General features: G+C 41.8%; 1 protein-coding gene across 6 annotated transcripts in view; it reads right to left on the bottom strand.

Annotated features, from left to right (window-relative positions):
- The window catches only part of LOC113131589 (signal-induced proliferation-associated 1-like protein 2), a 76375-nt gene that overhangs the window by 20329 nt on the left and 31642 nt on the right, over positions 1-24404 (bottom strand). For all 6 annotated transcript variants that reach the window (XM_026309012.1, XM_026309011.1, XM_026309008.1 and 3 more), the window contains exons 3-10: positions 23091-23224; positions 21656-21844; positions 16862-17036; positions 16519-16622; positions 15155-15312; positions 13921-14497; positions 8262-8536; positions 2435-2689 (exon numbers count right to left, since the gene is read on the bottom strand). In XM_026309012.1, the coding sequence (XP_026164797.1) occupies positions 2435-2689; positions 8262-8536; positions 13921-14497; positions 15155-15312; positions 16519-16622; positions 16862-17036; positions 21656-21844; positions 23091-23224 (1867 nt within the window). The remainder of the gene's footprint in view (positions 1-2434; positions 2690-8261; positions 8537-13920; positions 14498-15154; positions 15313-16518; positions 16623-16861; positions 17037-21655; positions 21845-23090; positions 23225-24404) is intronic.

Raw genomic sequence — 24404 nt, 5'->3', positions numbered from 1 at the left:
ATTGGAAAACTGTCATTCCGACGCTGTCCTATGTTAATGACTGCATCATATCCCTCTAGTGAATGGTCCCTTGTATGTGAGCACCGTGGATAATCTCTAAGAAAATGTAAGAGCTGTCACTGGGAGAGAAGCTGACTTGTACTCTGAAGACAAATAGAAAAGAGATCTGTTAAGGTAATAAGTAATCCAGATGGTGAAGCCTGGAGAGTATGCAGAGTGAAGACAGGAGCAGATTCTGTGTTTGAGAGGACGCCTGAGATTTTCTGCTATGAAACATAAACTTGACTCTGCACCTGAACTATCCCCTAACACATGGGCTGTTACATTTACACCATTTACAGGCTTTGTCTTTGACAATTATCTTAGTTCAACCTATCCACAGTGTATTTTACTCTTACAATAAACCCTGACATGACTTAATATCTTGAGACAAAAGGTTTCTTTGCTTTCTTTTGCCTGCCAGGAAGAACCTGAGACCTAAAGCCTACAGTGAAAAATAAACACTGAATCTGATTTGTATTTCTGCTGGCTAGAGGCCTTCCTTTTAAACAGCACACTGCAGTACGTATGACCAGACAGGACTAAGGCTGCAATAACATAGGCAGGATGGCTTTCACGTCAGGTCTAACTGCATATTCTATACTGTTCATTCCTCATTTCTTTGCTTATATATTTGTTTAATGAGGATTGGGTCTTTATTAACTTGATTCTTCACATAAATCTAATCCAATAAATTAATGCAGTAGAAACCTGAGGAGCCAGTAGGCAGATTTAGTTGCCTTTGGGTTGAGCCAACTACATACTGTATTTAATGGACAGATATTAATAATTCCAAAATCACAATAGAAACATTCATTGAAAAGGCTACACAGACTTTTTTTTTTGCTTTGTCAGGAGCTTTCCTTTGTCTAGACCTCCATGGGAAACTCACTAAACTGTCAGTAACTCAATCACAGCACACATGCTTTGGCCAGATTGCTGCATTTCATCTCTGGTCTCCTCAGCCAGGTACAGGCACTTTAATGTGAAACAGCAGCAGCTGCTTTTTGTTCTCTTCTCTCACTCCCGAGACATAATATAAAGTTCAGGAGGGACACTGACTGTAATTTTTCTTTCTGCAAATAACATTTGAGGCTACGAAGATTAGAGGCCAGTCTCATTTGGCTGCAGAGCAGGCATCATATTTTACGGTGCCAAATTCTGCTACACAAGGGTGAGATGATGCTTTATTTAAGAAGCAAAGGTTCATATGAGTCCTATCAACCAGTGGTCCTGGTTTCCATGTGCTCCTTCTGATTGTGCACAAGCTAAATGTTCAAACCAAATATAAATGGTCAATAAAGTCATGTTAATTTATTTCTCCAGAATATATGACTGGATAATATTTCCCCCAATCTCTTTTTCTCTGTCTTTCTACCTCCCTCCCTCCCTCCCTCTCCTCCTCCTCCTCCTCCTCCTCCTCCTCCTTCATCCTTGAATCCCACTCCCTCAGTTCATATCATGGTCCAAGGAAGAGCACTCTTTGTTTCTGCAGTAATTGGATGAGATGAGCTGAGCCGTGTCAGTGCCCCCATCACCTCCTCCTTGGCAAGGCGCAGGAAGAGTGAGGGGCTCGGGAGTAGGAGGGATACAGAGTCCAAAAGAAAAGGAGCAAAGGAGAATGGAGCGCTCCCACTGCCAGGGACTCTGATTAGGCAGAGAAGGCAGCCATTATCCCAGTATAGTCTGAACAGACAACACTGAGAGGGGGTATGGTGTGACACACTGGAAAGGTTATCACGACTGCAGGGGTTTCATTAGAATGAACAAATCACTGCTTTACATGGCTCAATGGAGATGTCCAAAGGAGACACAGCCTAGGACAAGAACAAAGTCTGACTGTGGCCTTATCATCTAAAGGGAAATAAAAGCAAAGCCGTGAATTCATTGGACTAAAATGCTCCATTTATATGTATGCAAATAACTGAACACAATAACAGCTCCTCAAAGTGTTACTGCAGCTCTTTTCTAAATGAGAAAGGCTGAGAGTTCAAAGATTTTATCTCAAAAGGACTAGATCTTTTGAGCATCATGATGTTTGATTGCAAGCTTTGCTCTGCCTAGACTTGTGAAAAACATTGAGCAGAAAGTTTGACTTTCAGAACATTTTAAAAGCATTACTGTGTTTTTTTGTTCAATCTTCACACTTTTCTGCACTACTGTAAATAACCTTTATCATAGCAGGCAACTGAGACATGTTTCTGCTCTTTCTATGTGCTTTTTCTGTTTGTAGACCAAAACAGTGAATAAAAATTCATTGTAAATAGTGTAAATTCATAGCCTTTGATAGTCTAACATTATCTTTTTTGATGCACTGCTTCCTTGTCACGTGCACACTTGATGAAGTTAACCAACTAAATTACAAGAGAAGACAAGATGTGGAGATCAGGTTTACCTGGACCCATCTGGCAACTTCCGATCAAAGGAGGTGCTCCGCGGGATAGCTGCCTGGTGCTGCTGGAGGATCTGCTGGCACTGCAGGCGATCAGGGCCTTGTGTGGGTGATCCTCGTGACAGAGGTGGTCCAGCAGTTGTGGGCACACGATGCCAGGTGGTGTTTCTCCTGAAGGGTGTCTTGTACTCGCAAGGTGTACCCTCACTGTCAACCTTGTACTCCACCATAGGTATGCGGTAGAGCTCGGAGCAGCCCCTGAGAAGTTAGAAGGATGGAGAAGGAAACACTGAGCCACAGATGAAAAGGATACAGCAACATCCCAGTTTTATGGCGGGTATCCTTTATGATAATAACATCTATGATAACCTGTAAATCTAAGGAAAATCATACAAGTTCATTCTTTTTGAAAAGGCCCAGCAATTATTCTGAGGAATATGTTAATCTTGAAGCAACATCACATTATTCTGTAGCTATTTCTTCCACAGTTAATTTACAAATTACAGTTCAATATCAATGACATAACGAATCGTAAGCATAATCACTCATCTTACATTTAGTATTATTCACTGCATGATTGTTTCATCAGACTACTATTATATATTATGATTAGTATGAATAATAATAATGCAATAATGGTAAACGAATATTACATGTTTCAGTGTGGTTTAATAACTGGTTGCTACTGAATTACAAAGCTGGTACATTTTCAGTTATTACAGTATTTTACACTGTACATCACGGCTGATCCTGATGTCCTCGGTAAAAACCGGGGGGAGGGGAAGCATTCATCTTTTGTGTTACCATGACTACACTAATGCTTACAGAAATATTTGCCAGAGGCAGACGTCTGGATATAAATGAACAATAAAAACACAGTTATACACAGACACAGTTAATGAGCAGGGGCACATCAGAGATATTTAACAATAACAATAATATTATTTTAATAGAGCTGAAAATTTCAGCTTGCCTCTTGGTATTGGACTCCCCTGAGTAGCTCTACATAAGAGGCGTTTCTTCTCTCCATCCCCATCCCATTACTGCTAACAACACTGAAGATCTCTGGGATGGACAAGTCCTGTGATGCCATTTCATGCAACATTAATCTTTGGGGCTGAGGTTTGGTTTGTATGTTTGAAAGGATGGGGGGTTTACACAGTGGTGGGTCAGGGTTAAACAGCTTCAGTGCTCTGCTGGCACTCCAAAAGCATCTGAAGCATGACCCTAATGATTACCCTGCCCTCCAGCTCCGAGGTCCATTTCCCAGGATCCACTTGGGGCTAAATGTGTGTATGCTTTACTGTGGTCATATATGTACACACATCAGGACTTGAGGTGAGTGCGCTGGCTGATTGGAAAGACTGCGGTGGAGGGAGGCAAATAATCCCGTTTCAGAGAGACCCTTTCATCGAACTGGGCCAGGGGAGGATGGGCTGTTTACAGCTATGGGTGTTGTAAGATCTAAGGAGGAGACGAGCCTTCGCCTCCTCCTCCTACAACACTCGTCTCACATCTGGTCAATGTCAACACCAACCTGGCCTGAGCCAAACAGTCTGAGGACTGTCAGTGGCATCCTCTACGTCTTATAGTTTTTACTGTATGCTTCACATGTCACTGGTTTGATGCTGATATAACTACTGGTGAGAGTAACATGGTTGCAGAAAGTCCATAAGTGAGAAAGGAACTTATCTAGTTGAGTGAAGCTAATGGATGGCGTGCAGTGATTGGAGATTTAACAGATCAAATCATTATCCCATTACTTTTATAGCTCAACCAGACATCTTTCAATCACTTTCTATTCATGTCAGAAGCAAAAGGATCTTAAAAACTGTTGGTCAATTGGTTTTTAACAGGGGCTGCTAACCCACTCATTATCTTGATTAACTGTGTCTGTATGTGGTCATGCCAGGTTGCCACACATCGTTACTCTCCGAATGGGCTAAACAAGAGTAGTGGCTGTTGACAAGCTGGCAGCCTGTCAACAGGAACGATCTCAGCTGACCAAGACCAAGAACCGATGAGGTAAATTTCTCTTATGATCCCTCACCGCCTCACAAGCTATGCTGGAAGTGGAAATACCCATTGCGTTGGCCTAATGTATGTGGAATGCGATTGTTTGTAATGTATAGGGGGTCATGGACTCTCTGTATAAAATCACAAAGAAACAGCAGGAAACTGGCGTTTGGCCAAAAGTTAAACTTCAGCTGAAGCTTGGTGGTGAAGGAGAGGCTGTCACACACATCCAGCCATCAGAAGAGGAGGAAAACAGGGACTGCTGGGAAATAACGCGTATACATCCTGATGATTCCACCACTAACCAAAAGTGTTTCTGCACCCTCCCAGTTTAGTGCGGGGGACTATAAATTACACCACATATGTTAAGAAGGAAAAACCTCAACAACCTAAAACATCCAGCGGCAAAAAACACAGCTATGTCGGAGAAACTGATTTGTCCACACAATCGTCGCAACCTGAAGTGAAATGACTAAATATCATAGCTCATTTGCAACAGAAAAGAGTTCGGTTCAGTCAGTGGCCTGTTGGAGGTGAACAATCAGTTCCTTCAGCCATCGGCTCTTAACGAATTACAATGGATCTCAGTGTGCTAGCAGGACCTTAGACCTCAGTCAGAGAGCTGTCATTCTAATTACATGGTCAGTGACTGAGAGACATGCTAATCCAGTCCCACAATCAGAGTCCATGTCACAGCGAAGAGCCACAGAGGCTGTAACCTCCAGCAGCCCTTTGCACACCACTGTCAAGGGGCTCGTTAAATAAGGTGTCCTCAAATGGGTAAAAGTTTGCAAAAACAAAGAAGAAAATTTCAGTGGTTTCTTTGTAGTCTGATTTAAAGGAAAAGAACATGAATGTGTGAAGAATGAGAGGGGGATTAAGCCGAGCAATTTGTGGTGCAGGTTCTCTGTGTTTTGGTTTAGCTCCCTTTCACAAGGTGTCGACATGGGAAGTGAAAAATCCGGCTTAACTTCAGTCCAGATGAAAATCCATGATGACCAGTCTGATGACACTTCAAAGAAAGGGACAGATAATACTGATTTATCAGCAGGGATGTGGTCCACTTTGAATCCACTTTAATTTGGGTTACCCACCATCTCAAACATAAATCTTTGTGATCAGAACCTAAAATGTGCAAGACATTATAATACAAACCATAAAAGGCTCATACTGTGACAATACAGTTGGTTTTGGTTTGTCTTTCTGTTACTGTTTGTGTGTTCATCTCTTTTAGTCCATAACATACTGATCCCTTTGTTTACTTGTACATCTCTGATGACCATATACCAAAACATACAATCACTGCTGTGTTCTGTACATCGCATTCCTGTTTCAATGAGCTAATCCTTATCATCTTTTTCTCATTAGTTTGATCCAAGGCTAACATGCTGAACTTGTTTAAAGCTATTCAGAGTGACGATGGAAAAGCCTCTGGTATTGCACCAGGCAAAAACCACATCCTGCCTCCAGTGTAAATAAATACAGTACTAGGTAAGACTAATATTAGAGCCATATCTCCGCTGGTTTCAGACTGAGCAGGGTAAAACTGCTTAGGGCATAAACAGCTTTAGGAGGTTTGCCACAAAACAGTAATACACCACAGTGGTCTAAACACTCCTGTTTTATCCCCAAACGAATTTGTACAGAATTATAGTAGCTAAATGACCCCCTGAATCAGGAGGAATCACTAAATGAATAAGTCTAAATAAAAAAGTGACAATTAATAAACAGTGAAGCGGAAACCTAGTCTGTCTAGTCCCTACATGTGCTTATGAAAACATTTTTCCTTGTCATACCAGCAGTGTGGAGCCAGGGTACTTTGTCTAGAGGTCATGAGACTCTTGTCCATTGTTGTTAGACTAACCCCCCATCTCTCTGGCCACAGGGGACTGACTGGGGCCTTCAGGCCCCTGTTGAATTCCTTTCCTTTGAGATAATAGTGGAGAAACTGGAGCACTTATTGTTGACTGCAACACTTTAGCAACTCAAAGACACAGCAGTGAAAAGAGCTGAGGGCCCTCGAGATTCTTCACCTGACCTCTCACCTCTTGATTTGTTGGAGCCTTGGGAGAAAATTCACAGAACTTGAGTGGAAGCATTTTGGTTCTCATGAGACAACTATGTGTGCTCCAGCACAACAAAAAAACCTCCCAGCAGAGCCCGTCAAGACAGACCCGTATAATCTTTTACTGTAATACCTACTGATGCTTCAGTTAACTCAGCCATATAGGGGCCTACCATAACCACTCAGTTCATTATGACCATGACATAATGCACAATGCTGTGTATTATGTGCATTTTTAAAACAATCACTTATTGGCTGTCTCAATTACCTTAACCGGCTTCAGTGGTATCACTCAAGCCAGCTGTCTTCCACAGGCAAAGAGCTTCATTTACTAGGAACCACATCCCCAGGGAACTGGACATCACATTTGTCTACACAGATCCAGTTTTGGAAGATGGTGTCTGCTTCCCTGAACTGCGATTATGATTGTATCAAATCACCATGTATCATCACAGATCTTGGTAAGAGGATTAGATGGTGGTTTTGCCAGTGAGGCTGCTGTGTTGGATTCACAGACAGGCCATGTTAGCCCACCATCTGGGGGAGCAAATATGTTACTCCTCTGTTGCCGGGCCAGAATGCAAAGTTGAAATGCAGCTAAATATGAAACTACTATGTACTGACTTGCATGCACATATACAAATACACACAGCTATTCAAGAATGTGTTCATATGATTTAACAAAAAAAAAAACAACAACAACATACATTAGTCTAAATCTTTTGTAAACAGATTTTATCTCAAATCCCTCATTCACAAGCAGTTTATTAAATTATGGTATGCTAGTGATCAAAGCAGTTATCTGTTAAGAAAAGCACAGGATTAGCTAATATGCAAAGAGAGTAATTGTTGTTATCCACTGGTTTTTCTTTTTAATCATTACTTAATATCATTAGCTTCAACAGGAAATGGGAGTGAGTGAATGTTTTCTCCCTGCACACTGTCAAGTTGTTCTGCTGTGGTTATCTGTGAGAAAGTGGGAACAGCATCTGATGGTACACAAATCTGTCAGCCTGAAGTACAAGAAAAACAAAGATGTCAAAAATGTGAGTGTGAAGGAGTGATGGATATGATTTCAGAGGCCTATCTGTCTCTCACAGAGAAAACAAGCAGATGTGCTTTCAGGACAAGCATTTTACAAAGACCTTCATCTCTTCCCTTCACAAAAGATTATTTGAAATGTTCTCTCTTTTTATTATGGGAGCGATGGTGTCTCCCCGTGGTTGCGTGTCCCTAAAAAGCCAAACACTCCCATCCTAATTGCTGAATAAAACATCGGACGAGGGGAGAAAAAGCAATCTGCAAATGGGAGCTGTCAGACAATGACAGCGAGAGTTTAGCCATTAATCAAAATGCTCCTCTCATTATCATTAGTGAGAAGCGCTGACTGTCCATGTCTGCATGACTCTACAGCTCTGCTGGAGCTTTCCCTCTCAACAAAGCCACATCAATACAAAGAGTGTCTCCTCTCCAGAGAAATCAGCAGAGACCAACATCAACCCTGGCGCAAAAAAAACAGTATGTAAGCATTTCTTTATGCTAATCATCCCAAATCGGCAAATGTCAAGCTAATTTACTCCAGCTGCATGGAAAAATGAGAAGAAACTACTCTTCACTTGACTTCATGCATTTTTGAGGAGCACCTGCTTCTCTGTCTCACCAACCACGAAATAAAAGCCTGAATTCAAAAACAACAGAAGGCCTGCTCGTGTTTCAGGTACAAATAAAAGAGCAAAGGTGAGGACATACCTCCGTGGAGTGCCGTCTTCATGAGGTTGGATTATAACCACTTTGACAGTGACAGAGGTGCGCAGGAGGTCAATCATCTGCTCGTGAGTGAGAGTAGCCACAGCCACCTTGCAGATCTCCACCAGCCGGCTGCCTTGCCTCAGCCCCGCCTTCCAAGCAAAACCAAAGGGCTCCACATCGGCGACGATGCCCTCAAAGTTGACGTGGAAGCCAAGCTGGCCGAGGCCGTTCCGACGCAAAGTCATCTCTGATGTCTCACAGCCTCTGGTGACGATCTGGAACCAAAATGAAAATCAGAAATTAAATATGTCTACATCAATTTTCTCTTGATTGCACTGATCTAATGAAATAAAGACAACAGGCCTTTAGAGGCACTTAAACAGCAAACAAAGTGAAACACACAAATCACACACAGAAAACTGAAAGCAGGCACGACATGGAGAGAGGAAGACTGGGAGTTGAGGGATCCTAATATCCCGTAATAAGAGCTTTCTAAGTGAACACAATATATTCCAACAGGGACCTTCAACAGTGTACTGTTTGTATCTTTTCTAATAGATATGTGTGGGTTGTACTACACAAGCGACACGCATACAGTATCCACACACACACACGCGCACGCACACACGCACACACAAGAAAAACTCTTAAGGCATTAGAAGCTGAGTAAAAATCCTGTCCTCAGGCAGGAGAGGCTGAGCATGTTTGGCCTATTTAAAAAAAAAACCTTCACAATGGAAGGTTAACTGATTCATCCACAAACACACATGCACTGTGCACATAAAAACACATCTCTGTCTATGGATGACAACTGCAGCAGCTCTGTGAGGAAGTTCTAACTGGCCTCTGATACACAGACCTGCCCATGGAGCTTGGTCTTTTAGCCAAAGGTAAGGACTAGGAAGAACATCAGAGAACGCTTATACACAAACACACAACCTGCATCAGTTTACACCTGATGAACACAGAAATGTCCATCCATCATCTATACCTGTTTATTCCTTAACAAGGGTCACAGGGATCTGCTGGAGCCTATCCCAGCTCTCTTTGGGTGAAAGGCAGGGGTCCACCCTGGACAGGTCACCAGTCCATCACAGGGCCACATAGAGACAAACAACCTCACACACTCACACTCACTCCTATGGGCAATTTAGAGTCACCAATCAACCTGACATACATGTTTTTGGACTGAGGGAGGAAACCAGAGTACCTGGAGAAAACCCACACAAGCACAGGGAGAACATGCAAACTCCACACAGAAAGGCCGGGTTGCGAACCCACGACCTTCTTGCTTTCAATAAAGTTATTACTTTTCTTTGTCAGCCATGTACTTGTCAGCAGATTCGTTTGCCCACTTTACTCAGCTGTGGCCTGGCCTGATCCTCCACTTCAATTTTAATTCAAGTTCAACTGAAGTTCAGGCAATCCTCTTGCTTCACCAGCAGCATTTCAGTAAGTACACAACCGCCAAAGTGAGCAGAGACGAAAAAAAGCACAACTGTAACATATCTGTTTGCCAGTGTCTGGGCTTATATATAGGCTACACTGCTGTGTCAGTGCACAGTTTCCTTAAAGGGGGGGGGGGGGAAATCTCATACTAGATCCAAAGAGCTTTAATCACCCATCAGATTAGTCTTGGTTCAGTTGTGGATGACTGCCTGCATTTGCCTCAGAGTGGCAGCTGGCTTCAGGGACACATTAACTCAGACTATTGCCTGTCAACACTCCATCAGATTCTCACACTGGCAGAAATCCTACCCCGCTGTGTGAGAGGGGACCCAAGACAACCATGATGGACCGTCACGCACTGACTGAGCGCTCGCAATAAAGCACAATCCTAAAACTTTATTAACTCCAGAAACGACTGAACCTTTAATTAGTAAAGTGACAGTCTCCGTCTCATTTTGGGATATTGACACAATCAAAGAGTTTGCTTTCAAAGGGAGATTAAACTAGAGGCGCACAGGCTGAGATGACACAAATTAAACAATCATTTTGCAACAAACATCAAGGGCCAAAGAAATTGGAAATGTGAAGTTAAAATGCTCTCACAGGGCAACTGTTGGAAGTAAATTGCCCAGGTATGAGGGAGACATTGCCCTGGATATGAATCAAACTTTCCTTTGTCAGAAATACATTAGGGATAAATAATAGATTTCTAAATGCATTTCCTTTTTTCAGTCCAACCACAAAACGAATGGGTTCAGGTTCTCCTCTGAGTGGCCCAAACCCACAACTGAATAGATTTAGAGCATGTAAAGTTATTTTTATAAATTTAGTGACATGATGTCTGGCATAATGATGTCCTGCTAACCACAGTACATCCAAGCTCAAACAACTGGTGACATAAAATTACATAACTTCCCTCAAGACACAAACACTGTCAGCCTCAAATCTGTTGTCACGTTGCGTCGTTGGCATTGATCCTCAGTGAGACGATCTGCCTGAAGTAGCTCTGACAGTGAGGACACTGTCTGTAGGAACATGGTACACAAACATCACAAAACCTTGTCATTCCACTCAACTTCAAAAACCTTAAGAACACAAGGGTAAACATAAGGCCTCTTGTTTCCCTGTGGGGTGTTTGTTGGCCCCCATAATAGGAATAAATGGGAATATCCTGGACATTGACTAGGCAATGTATTGATTCACAAACACTGGTTAATCCATAATGAAAACAAACGTCTGTTGCAAACCAAAACAACTAAGGATTATTTTCTTTATAGATTGCACTCATTGATCAAACAGATATTTAGTTTGCTTCTATCATTAAAGTCTGTAACACAAAATGGAGGACGATGTCTGTACTTTGTTCAGAAAACAAACCAGAGAATAAACCTGTCAATATACGGCACTAGCCGCCATAACTTGTCTCATAAAAGCCGAACATGTGGCCACCCAGATCAGCAACACCTTAGCGAGCAGGGTTACATCACAAAGCTTTCACTGTGCTCTCACACTGTGCTCCTCTGTGTTTTACAGTGGGCAATCTGTTCACCCTGGTTCACATTACATCACAGGTCCGGCAGCCTGTAAATCCCACCAATGAAACATGATTCGAGTCGACCTCTGGGACATTTAGGAAAACACAGACACCTCTGGGACAAAGCATGCACGTCCAGCTCCGACCCAAATGTGCCGACTGCTTCTGATTCACTGTCTGTGAGAGTAGCACTAACAACCTCCAACTTATTAATACTGCTTCTAGGCTTCTCCTGTGAAATATCCCTCACAAATCCCACGGGTAAGTGGACAGTAAATGTGAGAGGAGATTAGCATAGAGAATGAGGAATCGATGTCCTTTGGTTAATCACAAATGCTAATATATCCTGCTCTGTCCTTTCTTATGATGAGTGGAGTCGGCACTGAATGACATCCATGTCCTTTTAAGATTAATTATGGTAAATACTCAGGTTTTCTTGGGTGGTTCGGATATGCAGAATCTTTGCACACATGAGCACATTTACTAATTCTTGTCTTCTCATAAGCTCATCTGAAAATAGCAGTGCAAAAGGTGACAATAAAAAAGTGTCAATTATCTCTGCCTATCTTAATCCTCAAAAGAATGAGAATCTTGTTCTGGTTTTTATAGCAGGAAATAGATTAGTTTCCTCACATCTTTGGCTGAACTACTGATTTACTGACTGGGGTTTGTTGGAAGTTTCAGGACTTCCACTAAGAGGAGGACAGTGTGCAGGCACGCAGGCAGAAATAAGGTCAAGCACGGCTCAGGTTTTGCAGGTGGATCTGAATGTTATTTAAAGGACACAAAGGGTTGCCTGATTAGAAGATCAGTAAACAAATCATGGAAACTAGAAAAGGAAGAACAAGCCTCTCAGTGAGACAAGGAGCGGAAACAAGCCATCAGATGACAGCATCCGGACTGAGGAATTAGGGGTTTTAGCCGTTTTTTTCCCTTAACCTCAAGACACCTAGTCCCACCTGACCCTCCAAAAATCCTACAAAGTGACCAGAGGCACAGAGTAGTACAGATGGCTGAGGCAGAAACACAGAATGGAGATGAGAAGTGGGGAGGTCTTAATGGGAGTGAAGCAGTCTGAGGCCAAGTGTCCTCTATTCTTAGTCTGTCAGACCCAAAAAATGTGCCTATGCTTCCTCTCCCCATTAAAACTGGGTTGGTGTCCTGTTTAAGCTGCCTCCTTGTATACCTGTGACCCAGACATCTACTAATACCAGAACAGACCAAAATCACATCATCACTAATCTTTCACTTCATTAAATGAACTGTCTGCCACGTTGAGACATTCCAGCTTTGTTCTGTTCGATGAAAATGCTATGATGTTTCGTAATGGTTTATCCTGATTAAGAACAGGGCAACTGTGTGACCTTAAATGTCTGTTGATTCTGTGTGATAAGCAATAAAAAAATTAAAAAAACAAACAAACAAAAAAACAACAACGTGGGTTCTACAATCCTAAGAAAGTCCGAAAAACACGTGCAAATTGGGTCCTTTCTGTAAACCAGAACAACAGAAGCTGAGCTGAAACACATGAGACTTGACAGGATGCATATCGGTTGACCAAGCAACGGCTCCGCTGACACGATGATGAAAAAAATAACACTATTTGGGGTAAGTAGTTCAGCTACAATAGCAAGAGCAATATTTGTATTGTTCCACTATAGAGAGACCACAGATACCCTACAGTAAAACGTATCGCTGGACCTTTAAAAATAAAAGTAGCCATTTCCTGTCATATGCCATGCAGCCTATATGTGAACCACAGTCAAAACAGATTAAATGGGTAACTCTGATGACAGACTACTACTCTGTTTCATGGGAGTTACTTAGAGTACTTTTAGGCAGAGAAAAAACTTCTAATTAATTAGACACTGGGAAGAAGGCAAGGAAGAATAAGAGTAATAGGTAATAATAACACCTTTCAAAGACTGCACACAAACCTGTAAGACCAGGGATGCTAAAGGCCTGTAAACCTATGGGCCACCCAAGACACCACTCAACCAAACTGTCCATTGGCCATATTTGTGTTTTGACTAGTAGACTCAAGCAAAGAGTTTTGTGGCCCCAGCAATGTAGATCACAAGAGAGGACCAAAGAGGACCAAAGAGGACCAAAAATGAATGCAGAATTGAGCCTGGTTTATTTTATATAAATACATGAGACTGTAATTTGGAAATGCAAATTATCTCTGTCCTGTAGTCAAACAGGGAAAGGTGTCTTCATTTTTTGGCTAATGTTGATGCTGAGTTAGTTGTTTTGTTTTTTTTTTTTTATCTGTCAGTGCATGTATGTGTATTAGTGCCAACCTGAGCTTCACCTTGGCCAATCCATTAATCCCCTCTGACACACCACTGGTGTGACAACTAAATTGTTTTTACTGTAATGTGCTCATTATATGAAAAAAATAAAGTGCATGCCAAAGGAAGATGACACCCTCAATTAAGCACACTGAGTGCAAAAAGAATGAATTACTCCTCTGTGAGGGGGATACAGTGTTTTCAAACTCATTATCTGTCTTTTGTTTGATGAAATCTCTATCTATAATATCATTTGAGACTGATGCTGAATACAGGGGCATGGATTCACAGGATCATCTAGTCTCTGCTGTGGGCTAGTCCAGCAGACATTAAGACATTAAAATGACAGGGATGATTACAGTTCAGTCTTTAGGGCTCTTACCTCCAGTCTTTGCACCATCTCCCTGATGTCTTCCCCACAGTTGTCATGGGCAGACAGCATGATACACTCTCCGCGCTCATAGAAGATCTTAATGCTCATAATCCCTGAGGTCCATCCAATGACGTCGCGACACGAGCAGTTGAAGACCACATTTTTCGATTCCTCCTCAATGAGCACAATGAACTCGTTGGATATGCCAAGCAAGCAGTCCACATCCATTGACTGGCCGAAGTCCCGGGCACACACGCTCCAGGTGATGGCTCCCACGCTGAACAGATGTGCATCCTTCCTGGGTTTCACCTTCTCTTTCTTCTTAGCTCCAAGGGTGATGAAGCTGAATTTGACAGCAGAGTCAATAGTAGCAGTGCTAACAAAGTTCTCTGCCAGGTCCTTCAGATACTCCTGCCGCGTACGAGTTGCCATGGCTCGGAACTTCTCAGACTTGTGTGCGGCATTTTCTCCGTTGATGACCTTGGCGAGCAGGAAGTCCCTGAAAACTGCTGACTTTGGGAAAGTTACAGACTTTGGAATAGGGGGGCCGAATGGAGGCACATCTTTAGACCTGGACACGGCCACGCTGGAACGCAGGACACCAAGCAATTAATAAATCAAACGTAGTGAGAACAGTCAAAAGAGGTGAGTATTTAACTATATGCATAATGAGCAGCCATTTAAAGAGTGCTGAAATTACATAGCTCTTTCTGGTGGAAAGACTGAGCGGAGCTTACATTAATCTTTCTCTGTTCAAAAAAATGCTATGTTATTAACATGAGTTGTCTTGACTTCAGAAACACTGGAGGAGAGACTCCCAAGTCATAATTTAAAGGTGTCTCTGAAGATAATAACTGTATCATCACTGAAGAAATCAAAAGAGTCTTGTGATTTCTGCACATTACTATGAAGTCAGGACAGAAACCACAGAAAGCACTCAGCAGGCTATCATTATTATTCTTTCAAATTAAGTACCCTTAAAAGTTCATGTAGAGCAATTTGGCAATGAAGACATTTATGCAAAGCACATCACAAGAGAAACACATTCCCTTAAAATGTCTTGAGGGTATTAGTTTGCTTCTTATCCTATTTTGGAGCGCTCTAATACTTGTTGGTTTGAACAGCCACCAAATTCAGAAGTTGCATTTTTGCCCTCTCCTCCTCTCCCTGGGATTTTTTATCAGCCTGAATAAAATAGCTCAGACAGAGCCTCGCAGGCGTGGGGCATGCTTGTTCTAGTTACCTGTAGCAGACGTTATCAGTGCAGGGGTTGTGGACTTTGACGATGACAAACACATGTTGGAAATGAGAACGGATGTTTTTTGGAGTAAAAGGAAGGGCCCCGGGCTCCTGGAATACTATTGTGACGATATCATTGCCAATGTGCCTCTTCCTTAATAACTATAAAAAAGGAGAAATGAAGTCAGATTCAAGAAGACAGGTATTTCATAAAGGGTGGATACAGTTAGATAATTCAAAAGTACAAGGATTGGAGAACATGATAAGCCAAAGTAAGACTGTGAAGCTTTTGCTAAACAAACACTTCTGTAGGCCTTAAGTAACAGTGTGGTTGAGAAAAATGTGCAGGTGGACAGCATTTCACTCTCACTAGATTGAATGCATTCAAGTTATCTCCATCAGCACCACAAAGCTGGAAACCAAACCTTTTACAGAGTTAACTCACTGACAGAATCAAAACGCCACATTTTGATCCTGTAGGGTTCTGTGCAAAATCAGAATAAAGGTCTTTTGGGTAGAAAAGCCACATTCACCTAACCCAATTTAAGCCTTCTGGGGTGAGGCAGAGATATTTCCCACAACTCAATTTAGGCTACTTGTATTGCTGCATTGTGCAGATAGTTAACCTCATTCTCTGTTTGGTATGAGGTTGTCAGGGAAGGTCAGCAACAGCAAAACAAGTAGGATTAGAGGTTACAGAGGTAAATTGGAAAGGATGATGGGACAACTGGGGCAAATTCTGTTTCGCCCTGCTGGAAGATTACCACCAGGGATTAAATTAAACTACCCCACTCCAGAAAACACAACTGAGAGGGGGGAGAGAAGACAAGAAAAGCCCTGAAGTCTACCAACAAGATACATGTGGCAGATTAGGTCTCTGTGCTGTATCACTGTGGACACTGCAGGTTCCACACTCTCAGTTATCTCTGTTTATATTTGTGCCGGGTCACAACAGGAGGTTTTACTTCCCTACAAGAAGTGTAGAGACTGAGATGGACTTCTGTAGTCGCGGCTTTATCTGACCATCGTTCACTTGTCCACGACTACACCCACTTTATTCCACTTGTTAGTGCAGGCAGACACAGAGACCCATTTAATACCATGTCATGTCCAGCCCTGGGGGAAACATTGATTAAAGTCCTACTATGGGGTGCCGTTACCATGGCAACACTTATGCTTTCTACTGATACCGATACTTTGGTAAAATGAGTCTCTGGGGAAGATTGGCAGGAGTCAGAATAGAAGAAATCCTGAAGCGAAGCTGCTCTTGGACTTTTTACCATCATTAGACACTGGCTACGCACACAGAAAAGAAAACATGATCATGCATTGTAAAGGGCGGGGGTGTGAAGTGTAGAGTTTACTGACCTGCTGTCGGTTGTTGGGCGTGTAGGGGAGCATGGTGGACACATGAAACATCAGCTCATAGTCCTTATAGGTGGTGTAGAGCGAGTGTGTGCCCGTGGAGTCAGCTGTAACACAGGACACAGGCCTCATTACACTATGTTAGATAAGTGAGATCACGATTTAATTGAATAGAAAGCAAAAGTAAAGATACATACGTGTAAATTGCATTACAGCCCAACAAAAAGCAACATAAAACAGAGCAGAGGCTCTGCACTTCATAGGATTAGAAGTGTGTAGATTAGAAGTGTAGTCCTATACTTTGTGCATGTTTAGTTTGGGAGGTGTGACGTGTGTTTTATCTTACTCTTGTTATCCAGCTGAGCTCTGTACTTGGTGAATCCTTTGAGGCGCACCCTCTGGCCAAGCAGATCCAAGAACTCATCCAATGCCGGTCCAGCACTCTCATTGTTGTACATCTCTTCTTCTGTGCTCTGGCCCGCTTTACAGTAAAGCACTCCTACTTTGTGCTGGAAACTCAGCTAGAATTAGAAACATACACAGACACAAGTATGATTCCCTGTCAGTGATATGTATCACACACCAAACTCATACATGCAGGACATTTTACACTCAAAGAATGTTGAGTGCCCACTTTCCATCATGTCACAGCTAATGCAAAGGCCTTCATAAGCTGTCGAGGAAAGACCTGAAGCTCTGAGCTCTGAGCGGAGCATAAATCAAGGCAAGCTAATAGCAGCTCCGCCTGAGTAACTGTGGAGCAACATGGGAGTGAATTACAGACATACGGCATAGTAACTTTGGCTTATGATGAAACTCTGTTGCAGCAACGTAATTTTAATCCTTTCTAAAAAGATCTCCTTCAGAATACTTGGTAAAGTCCTCACTGTAGCAATGAAATACTAGTAGGATGCACTGAACTGAAATAAAAAAAAAAAACATTGATCCCCTCTACACCCCCACTAATGGTCTGGATTCAGTCATTGTTCAACAAAAAGCACCAAAATAAAGATAAATGTCTAATTCCTAAAAGAGGAGTATTTACAGACACAGACAGGCCATCCAAATCTCACAGGTTTTCAGTGCAAGTAAAAATACTGTCCAGAAAAGACAGATCTGATATGAACTTATCTCACAAAGAGAGAGGAAGAAATAAAGCATTCGGAGTGATTCTTCTTGCACAGTGAGCGTGAGAGCCCTCTAGACCAACATGAATCTTTTATGACTTTTGGCTCTCTGATGCTGGCCAAGAGAGAGAGTCAAAGGGGGGAAAAAATGGAAAAATAGCCCCCTGTGTTTGCCACCTGTTGCCCAGTATTCACAGCTGAGGACAGCTCCTTGATCTTGACCCTGGGTCAATGTGTCAATACAGCAAGACAAAAAGGTGTCTCTGGATGTGAAGTCAACGAATGATCTATATACTGTGACAAATTGGAATTGTCTTTTTCCTCCATTACAGGTTATCAGTTCCTGGTGTGCTCCTGACACTGTTGTCATGGTGACTTCCTCTATCAGGCAGCCCGCGCTGCACTAAAGCTCCCACGGTGACAGAAAGCTATTATACCATCAAGCCCAGTGGAAATAGCATGATGTGCAATGATGTGGTCTTCTCTTTTTTTTTTATCCTGCATTATAGGGGCTCACTTAACCTCGTGCTCCTCTTAACAGGCTGGCCGATGGCAAGGACAACTGCATTGCCCTTTGGTGCGATTTTGTTTCTGCTTGAAAAGTGCAAACACATCAGATCATATATACAGATAAGTAACACTCCTCAGGTGATGCTCATTGTGTAACTGTCATTAATGTCTTCTCTGGCGGCAGCAGCTTCTGATAATGCTGTGCACCAATTAAACAACATCTCGTTTAAAGCTGTAGGATTAGCTAAAATATTCTATTAGACAAAACTCTGAGCATAAAATGCAATAACACAATCATTTCTTCAATTTTTTTAATATCTTTCCCCCCAGTGGTTGTCTCTCTGTCTTTGCAGTGATGGGAGGTGCTGAAAATGGTTCCTCTCTCTTTCTTGTTAACAGAAACCTAACAAAAACACACACACACACAGATGGAGAGATAGTGAGAGCAGAGACAGAAACGAGGACAACATTCCCCATGGACAATGCACCTGAGGGACACAGCTTTGGCCTAACACAACACACTGTGTTTCCCTGTGACATCTGTCTGCACTGCAGTGTCCTGATGCAGCAAAAATTCAAAATATGGCTCTCCAAAACCTGGCTGCCATCATCATGCTCCATTTCACAAACATTTACTTCTGTTTTAGGGTATTATTGTTCGTGTTTACTACAAGAATGTCTAAAAATGAGAAGTAGGGAGTAAACAAGAAAGGGGGAAAAATCTGGTCACTATATAATTTCACTCAGGTAACCCTCAAGTACAGGAGAGGTGATTTTTTGCACTGCAATAACAGCCTCAGTAGGTGGTAGATTACTCACTTGAAGTCGAGAAATGAATCTCACTTAAACCCTAATTATACTTTAGAGGCGTTGCTAAAGGCTTCAGGAGTGGCTTGTGATTCTGTTTTACCTGTTTTGCTGCACTATTGCAAAACCTGAAAAGCAGCATTGGTAACAGATGTACTTTGTTTTGATACAGAGCACTGCAATGAAAATAGCTTCCCAGATTCAGGAGAAGGTAATGAGGTTTATTGAGAAAGAAAGATTAGCAGTATTACTCTGACCTCCTTGATCTCTTTATTATAACCAAACATATGCAGGTACATTTTCTAAGGGGCTATGCAGACACCCGCAGGCCAGCCTTAATCTTCTTCAGATCCTGTTTAATTAGCAAGAATCATAAATTGAAGCAGAAAGTGACATTTTTCAGTTTGAAACTAAAGCAGCTGATAAAGGATCTTTCATTTAAACAGGAATTTTCCAGTTTTTACTTTTAGACGGAAACAACAGATGCACATTGTACATCAATAGCTTCCGTTATAGTTCGAGATTTCTATCAGTGAGAAATCTCATCTCCAAACTCTTAATTAAATGCTTAATGCTTTTCCCAGTTCATCTGCACACAGTCAGCACACTATGATCTATAATGTAATCTAAAATACATTCACATATGCTCTGTTCTCCTCATACACCCAGGGCCATTACAGCACAGTCTACAATGCTGCTTTCAGGGATATTTATTCTGCAGAACTGATCGTTGGGATATTGTGCAGGCTGTCTTGCTCCAGGACACTCTCTCACTCACTAGAAATGGTTTTTGTTCATAGCAAAAAAAAAAAAAAAATCCCTTCACATACACTCACATAAACACACAACACAAAAATAGAGGACTAGATAAAGTGCTCTACATGCTCTACATCTGATAGAAGAAAATTATGCTCTCAAACAAACAAAAACAGGCCTGGCAGATCACTTAACTGTATTTCCTCCTGTCCAGTATTAGCCTCCTCATTAGAGGGGCTGTAAAAGTCCAGCTTAAAATGTAGATTATGGGTTACTTGACACATTGAACATTTGTACAGCAAGCATAACATTAATGATTCAATCAGGAGCGTCCAAAAATACTGATGTCCAAATATAACAAACTGGCCTCCACTGTGCGTTTGGTTTGCTGTCTATAAGGAGGCGTGCCAGTTGGAAGAGCTCTAGGCCCCACTTATCATAGGCTCTCCTCCTTCGAAAGCAGTTTCTTACATTAATTTAATGCGTTTTCTATCCTTATGTGTCAGTTTCAGTCTGTATCTACAATCTCTCGTAGCAAATGCTTGGGGAGTTTTACAGTAGGTGAACAAATTCCTGTATCAGCTCCTTGAGATCTGGCAGGAAAAACATCCTTGAGCACTTGCTTTATAGTTACTTTGCAATAATTACATAAAGTCTGTTATCATCTTAACTTTGAAGAGGGCACTACAGTGATCTTGTTTATGAGAGGGACGTTGCTGACACAATCTATTATAGGAGCCTTTCCTCTGTCAGCTGGAAGGATGGATGCATGGTAATAAATGTAATTACACTAATAACTAGTCAATTCTCTGATAGTAAGACAAGCAATACAGCACTAGCTAAGCCTCCCACTTTCTTCCCATCATGCAGTTTCATTAAAGGAGAAATTAAAGGTCTTAAGATCACACAATGACTGCAACTCTGACACCTGTGAATAGACAGTGCCCATATCACTAATAGCCTTTTTATTCAAACAGAGATAATGCAAGACGACACCCCCACCCACCCAGTCAGAATATCAAATAATTTGCTCTTAGATAAAGTAAGTCATCAAACTGAGTTACTTCAGCTTGTCCTTTTAGCTGATAAAGTGTGTCAAAGTAGTCGATGCTGGCTACGGGGAGTGCAAGATTCATATTGATTCTATGTAAGTGTGATATTGGCTGTTCTATGCCTCCACCTGTGAGCCGGTCATCTCTAATAAGCTGCCCACATATGGAACAATGGTTCCTGCTGTCCACAGTAAATCCCTTCCCAGCTTCCCAGACACAAGTGTGAGTAACAAATGTAAAGTGACACAAATATAGCCTATGTGTAGTAAGGCTGTAAGTAAATAAGTCTTCAATCATAAGCAACAATTCATTAGTTTGATCTTACACTGGTATTGAAAATTAAACAACTGAGAAATCAGTATGGACTGACTGAGTAAGCTCTTCCCTTTCTTTTAAGGAATAGTCAATACCATAGACATTAAGGATTGTTCACACGAACATCTGTATGAGGAACTGCCAGCAGTTAGCTTAGCTTAGCCTAGGACACAGACTGTAAACAGTTAGGGTGGCTCTCTCCAACAGTAACAAAATCTGCCTACCAGGATCTCCAAAGCTCAAAAATAGCCATGATACACCTACTTTGCATAATGAACACAAAAACTTATGGTTTATGTTACATGCTATCTACTGTCCAGAATCAGTGACGTTCTAGTCTCAGTGACAACAAGACTCCATGTTTTTAGACATGTAATAATATGACACATAACTCTTCTTAAAATGTCAATTTTTTCACTGTGGCTTTTGCACAAAGAGCAAACAGATGAATTTGCCAAAATGTTTCAGTATTCTGTTAATAACTACTGCCTCTCATCAACATGTGCCCTTGATCTCGACACCTAACCTCTCGATGTTCCAGCAGAAGGTCGCAAACTATCTTGATATACTCACCCCCTGCTCGTCCAGCTTCAGGAGCTGCTCGGGGACCTTGGGGGAGTTGAGGGCCAGACGCAGACACTGGATATTAAGTTCAGGAATGACATACTCAAGCACTTCCTTCAGCGGCAGGCCACGGGCCGTCCCATGTCTTGCCGTGGAGGCAATGGCATCCTCCAGGATGGCTCCACGGAGCGTGGTCAACTGATAGCAGAGAAGATGGTAATCCAGTTATTTAATTTCTGATGCCTAAACAGCATGACTGACTAATATGTCTGTGGGACAGTGATTTGATTCTTTTCATCATCCAGAATGTTGGAAATGAAAACCAGGCTGATATGCTGGCTGCTGAGTGAGCCAAGACGTAATATTCTTTTATGTTATCCCCTATTATTTAGGGCAATTGTTCCATTATGGTTCCACTGGCAACACATCAGGGACTCACTTATTCTAAATAATTAAGATAGGCTAACTGAGCCCAAAATGTTTAGTGGTATTTTACATTTAAGAACATTAACGTGCCAGTAAGCATTGACCGAAACAGCTTCAAAACACCCAGTGTAACCATGTGTTGTTGTTTGGAACATCACAGACACATTTACGCCCATAACTCCCATTTAAATCTGCACAGCCTGCAGACATGAATGTCAGCAGTCAACGGCTGTCTGACTGAGAGGCTTTCTGAAAAGCAGATTACTTAACAGACTCAGAGAGGGAGGGAGAGTAAGAGTGGAAAAGATTGGGCTGAGGCTAAATGGCAGAAGTACATGCAAATAGATGCTCCACTGGTTGTGGAGTTAAAACACTGTATGCGTGCTACTTGCAGGGGCACCGTGACCCAGATTCATTGTTTTATCATGGGAGTGGTGCTTTAAACCAAGAAGGGCACTGGATATCAGTGACATTTCCCTGCCTGACGCATCTGTTGTACCTGAATTATTCAGTGGATGAGACCACCCAGCATCAATCAAGGACAGCTTTCTGTACCACCAGGGACTGTGAGACCAGGCATCTCAGTTTTTGGATTCATCATGTTGTGTGTGTGTGTGTGTGTGTGTGTGTGTGTGTGTGTGTGTGTGTGTGTGTGTTTGCGCGTGGGTATGCGAGAGTGCGAGTGAGCAATGCGAATGCATGCCTGACCAACTGAGTCACAACTGGCACAGAATCACCACACACATTAGGGTGCTAGGAGCAGATTTAGGAACAGTGAGCTGCAAGAAGCCTCTTCTTGTTTTTAGAGGATTTGAAGCAGTACTCTTGTTCTGCCTGATTGAGCCCTGAGCCAAGTGGCCTTAACGTCTTGCTGAATGAGAAATATGACAAATATCCTATAAAACCATCTTCTAGCTAGTGAACTCTTTCTTTTAGAGTGATGGGCATCATGGAGGTTTCTCATAGCCGTTCTATGCTAAGACAATAAGCAGTGCAGAAAAAGTGTACACACAGCTACCTGACTGGTTCTGAAGGTGACCCGATAGTTGTATTGCATTCCATCTTTCTCCTTCCCATCATCCAATTTCTCCCTGCGAATGCTGACTGCCACAGGTCCCAGATTGTCATCTACCCCGAAATAGTTTTGATGTTCTGCAGGTAGAAAAAGACAGACATGACATTGTCATATTGCTTTACATGCACAATTTCTTCAGAATAAAACCACCTTGTCTACATATTTATGAAGTCACTGCTTTTGCATCAAAACACTATCAATTCATACAATTGAGTCCATGTATTTAGACATATAAATTCTTTGTGTACTGGTTATAGCCGATTTGTGACACTGAGTGCACCAAGCGTCCAGAGGGGATTTGAACTTGATTCAATTTTGATTAGAACCTTGCTTAGAGTAGCAACACTGGGATTTAAAAAGTAAACAAATTAATAAATAAAAAAATGCAACCCTTGGAAGTTTTATCCATGGAAGTTTGATCCATCACTGACCCAGAAACCCCACATAGCATCATGTTTCTCATAATACACACACATGTTGAATAATGTAATATCAGAGATACAAAGGATGTTTTTGTGTATTATATATATATATATATATATATATATATATATATATATATATATATGACTAAAAAAGGTTTCCAACTCTGAAATGCTGAAATTATGATCCCAATACACGCATACCTGCATAATGCATACCCTAACAACTATCACAATATCCTTGCTGTAGGTCTAGCCTGGCCACCAGTCACGCTACTACAGATTGCCAGTCTGCGCCTGCAACAGTAGCAAACCTAGGCTTTACCAGCTATGTTCAGATGAAATAATACAGCAGCCAGGCTTTTATTTTTGTTTTAATGGCATATTGCTTTTATTGGATAACTGACTGTGCTGTGTGGAAGGAAATATGGGGTGAGACAGACAAGGCAAACTTGTATAAACCCAGGACAAAGTGGTTATATGGTATGTGCCTTAGACCATGAGGCCACCAGGCTGTCCCTTTTGGTTTTGGTAAAGCTCAGAGTATTTGCGCACTTCAATGGAATATAAGCAGAACAGTGTCTGACATTTTTAGGGCTGACAGGTCATCTTCTGGACTGTTTTATATTCTCTAAGTATATATCCTGGTCAAACTAAGATTTTGATTTATATAATTTAAAAATCCGGATCTTTGTAGCAGACCTCTGGATTATGATGTTCAGTTGGTCAGTCCATCCATCAACATTTTGATTAAGATCAAGTTCAGTCAATGTTTTTTGGCATGAACATTTATGATCCCAGAAGGATGACTCCAAATATTTTTGGTGACCCACTG

This window comes from Mastacembelus armatus, chromosome 15 (assembly GCF_900324485.2).
Source record: "Mastacembelus armatus chromosome 15, fMasArm1.2, whole genome shotgun sequence".
Classification (NCBI taxonomy): Eukaryota; Metazoa; Chordata; class Actinopteri; order Synbranchiformes; family Mastacembelidae; genus Mastacembelus; species Mastacembelus armatus.
This window is presented reverse-complemented; position numbering and strand designations above follow the sequence as displayed.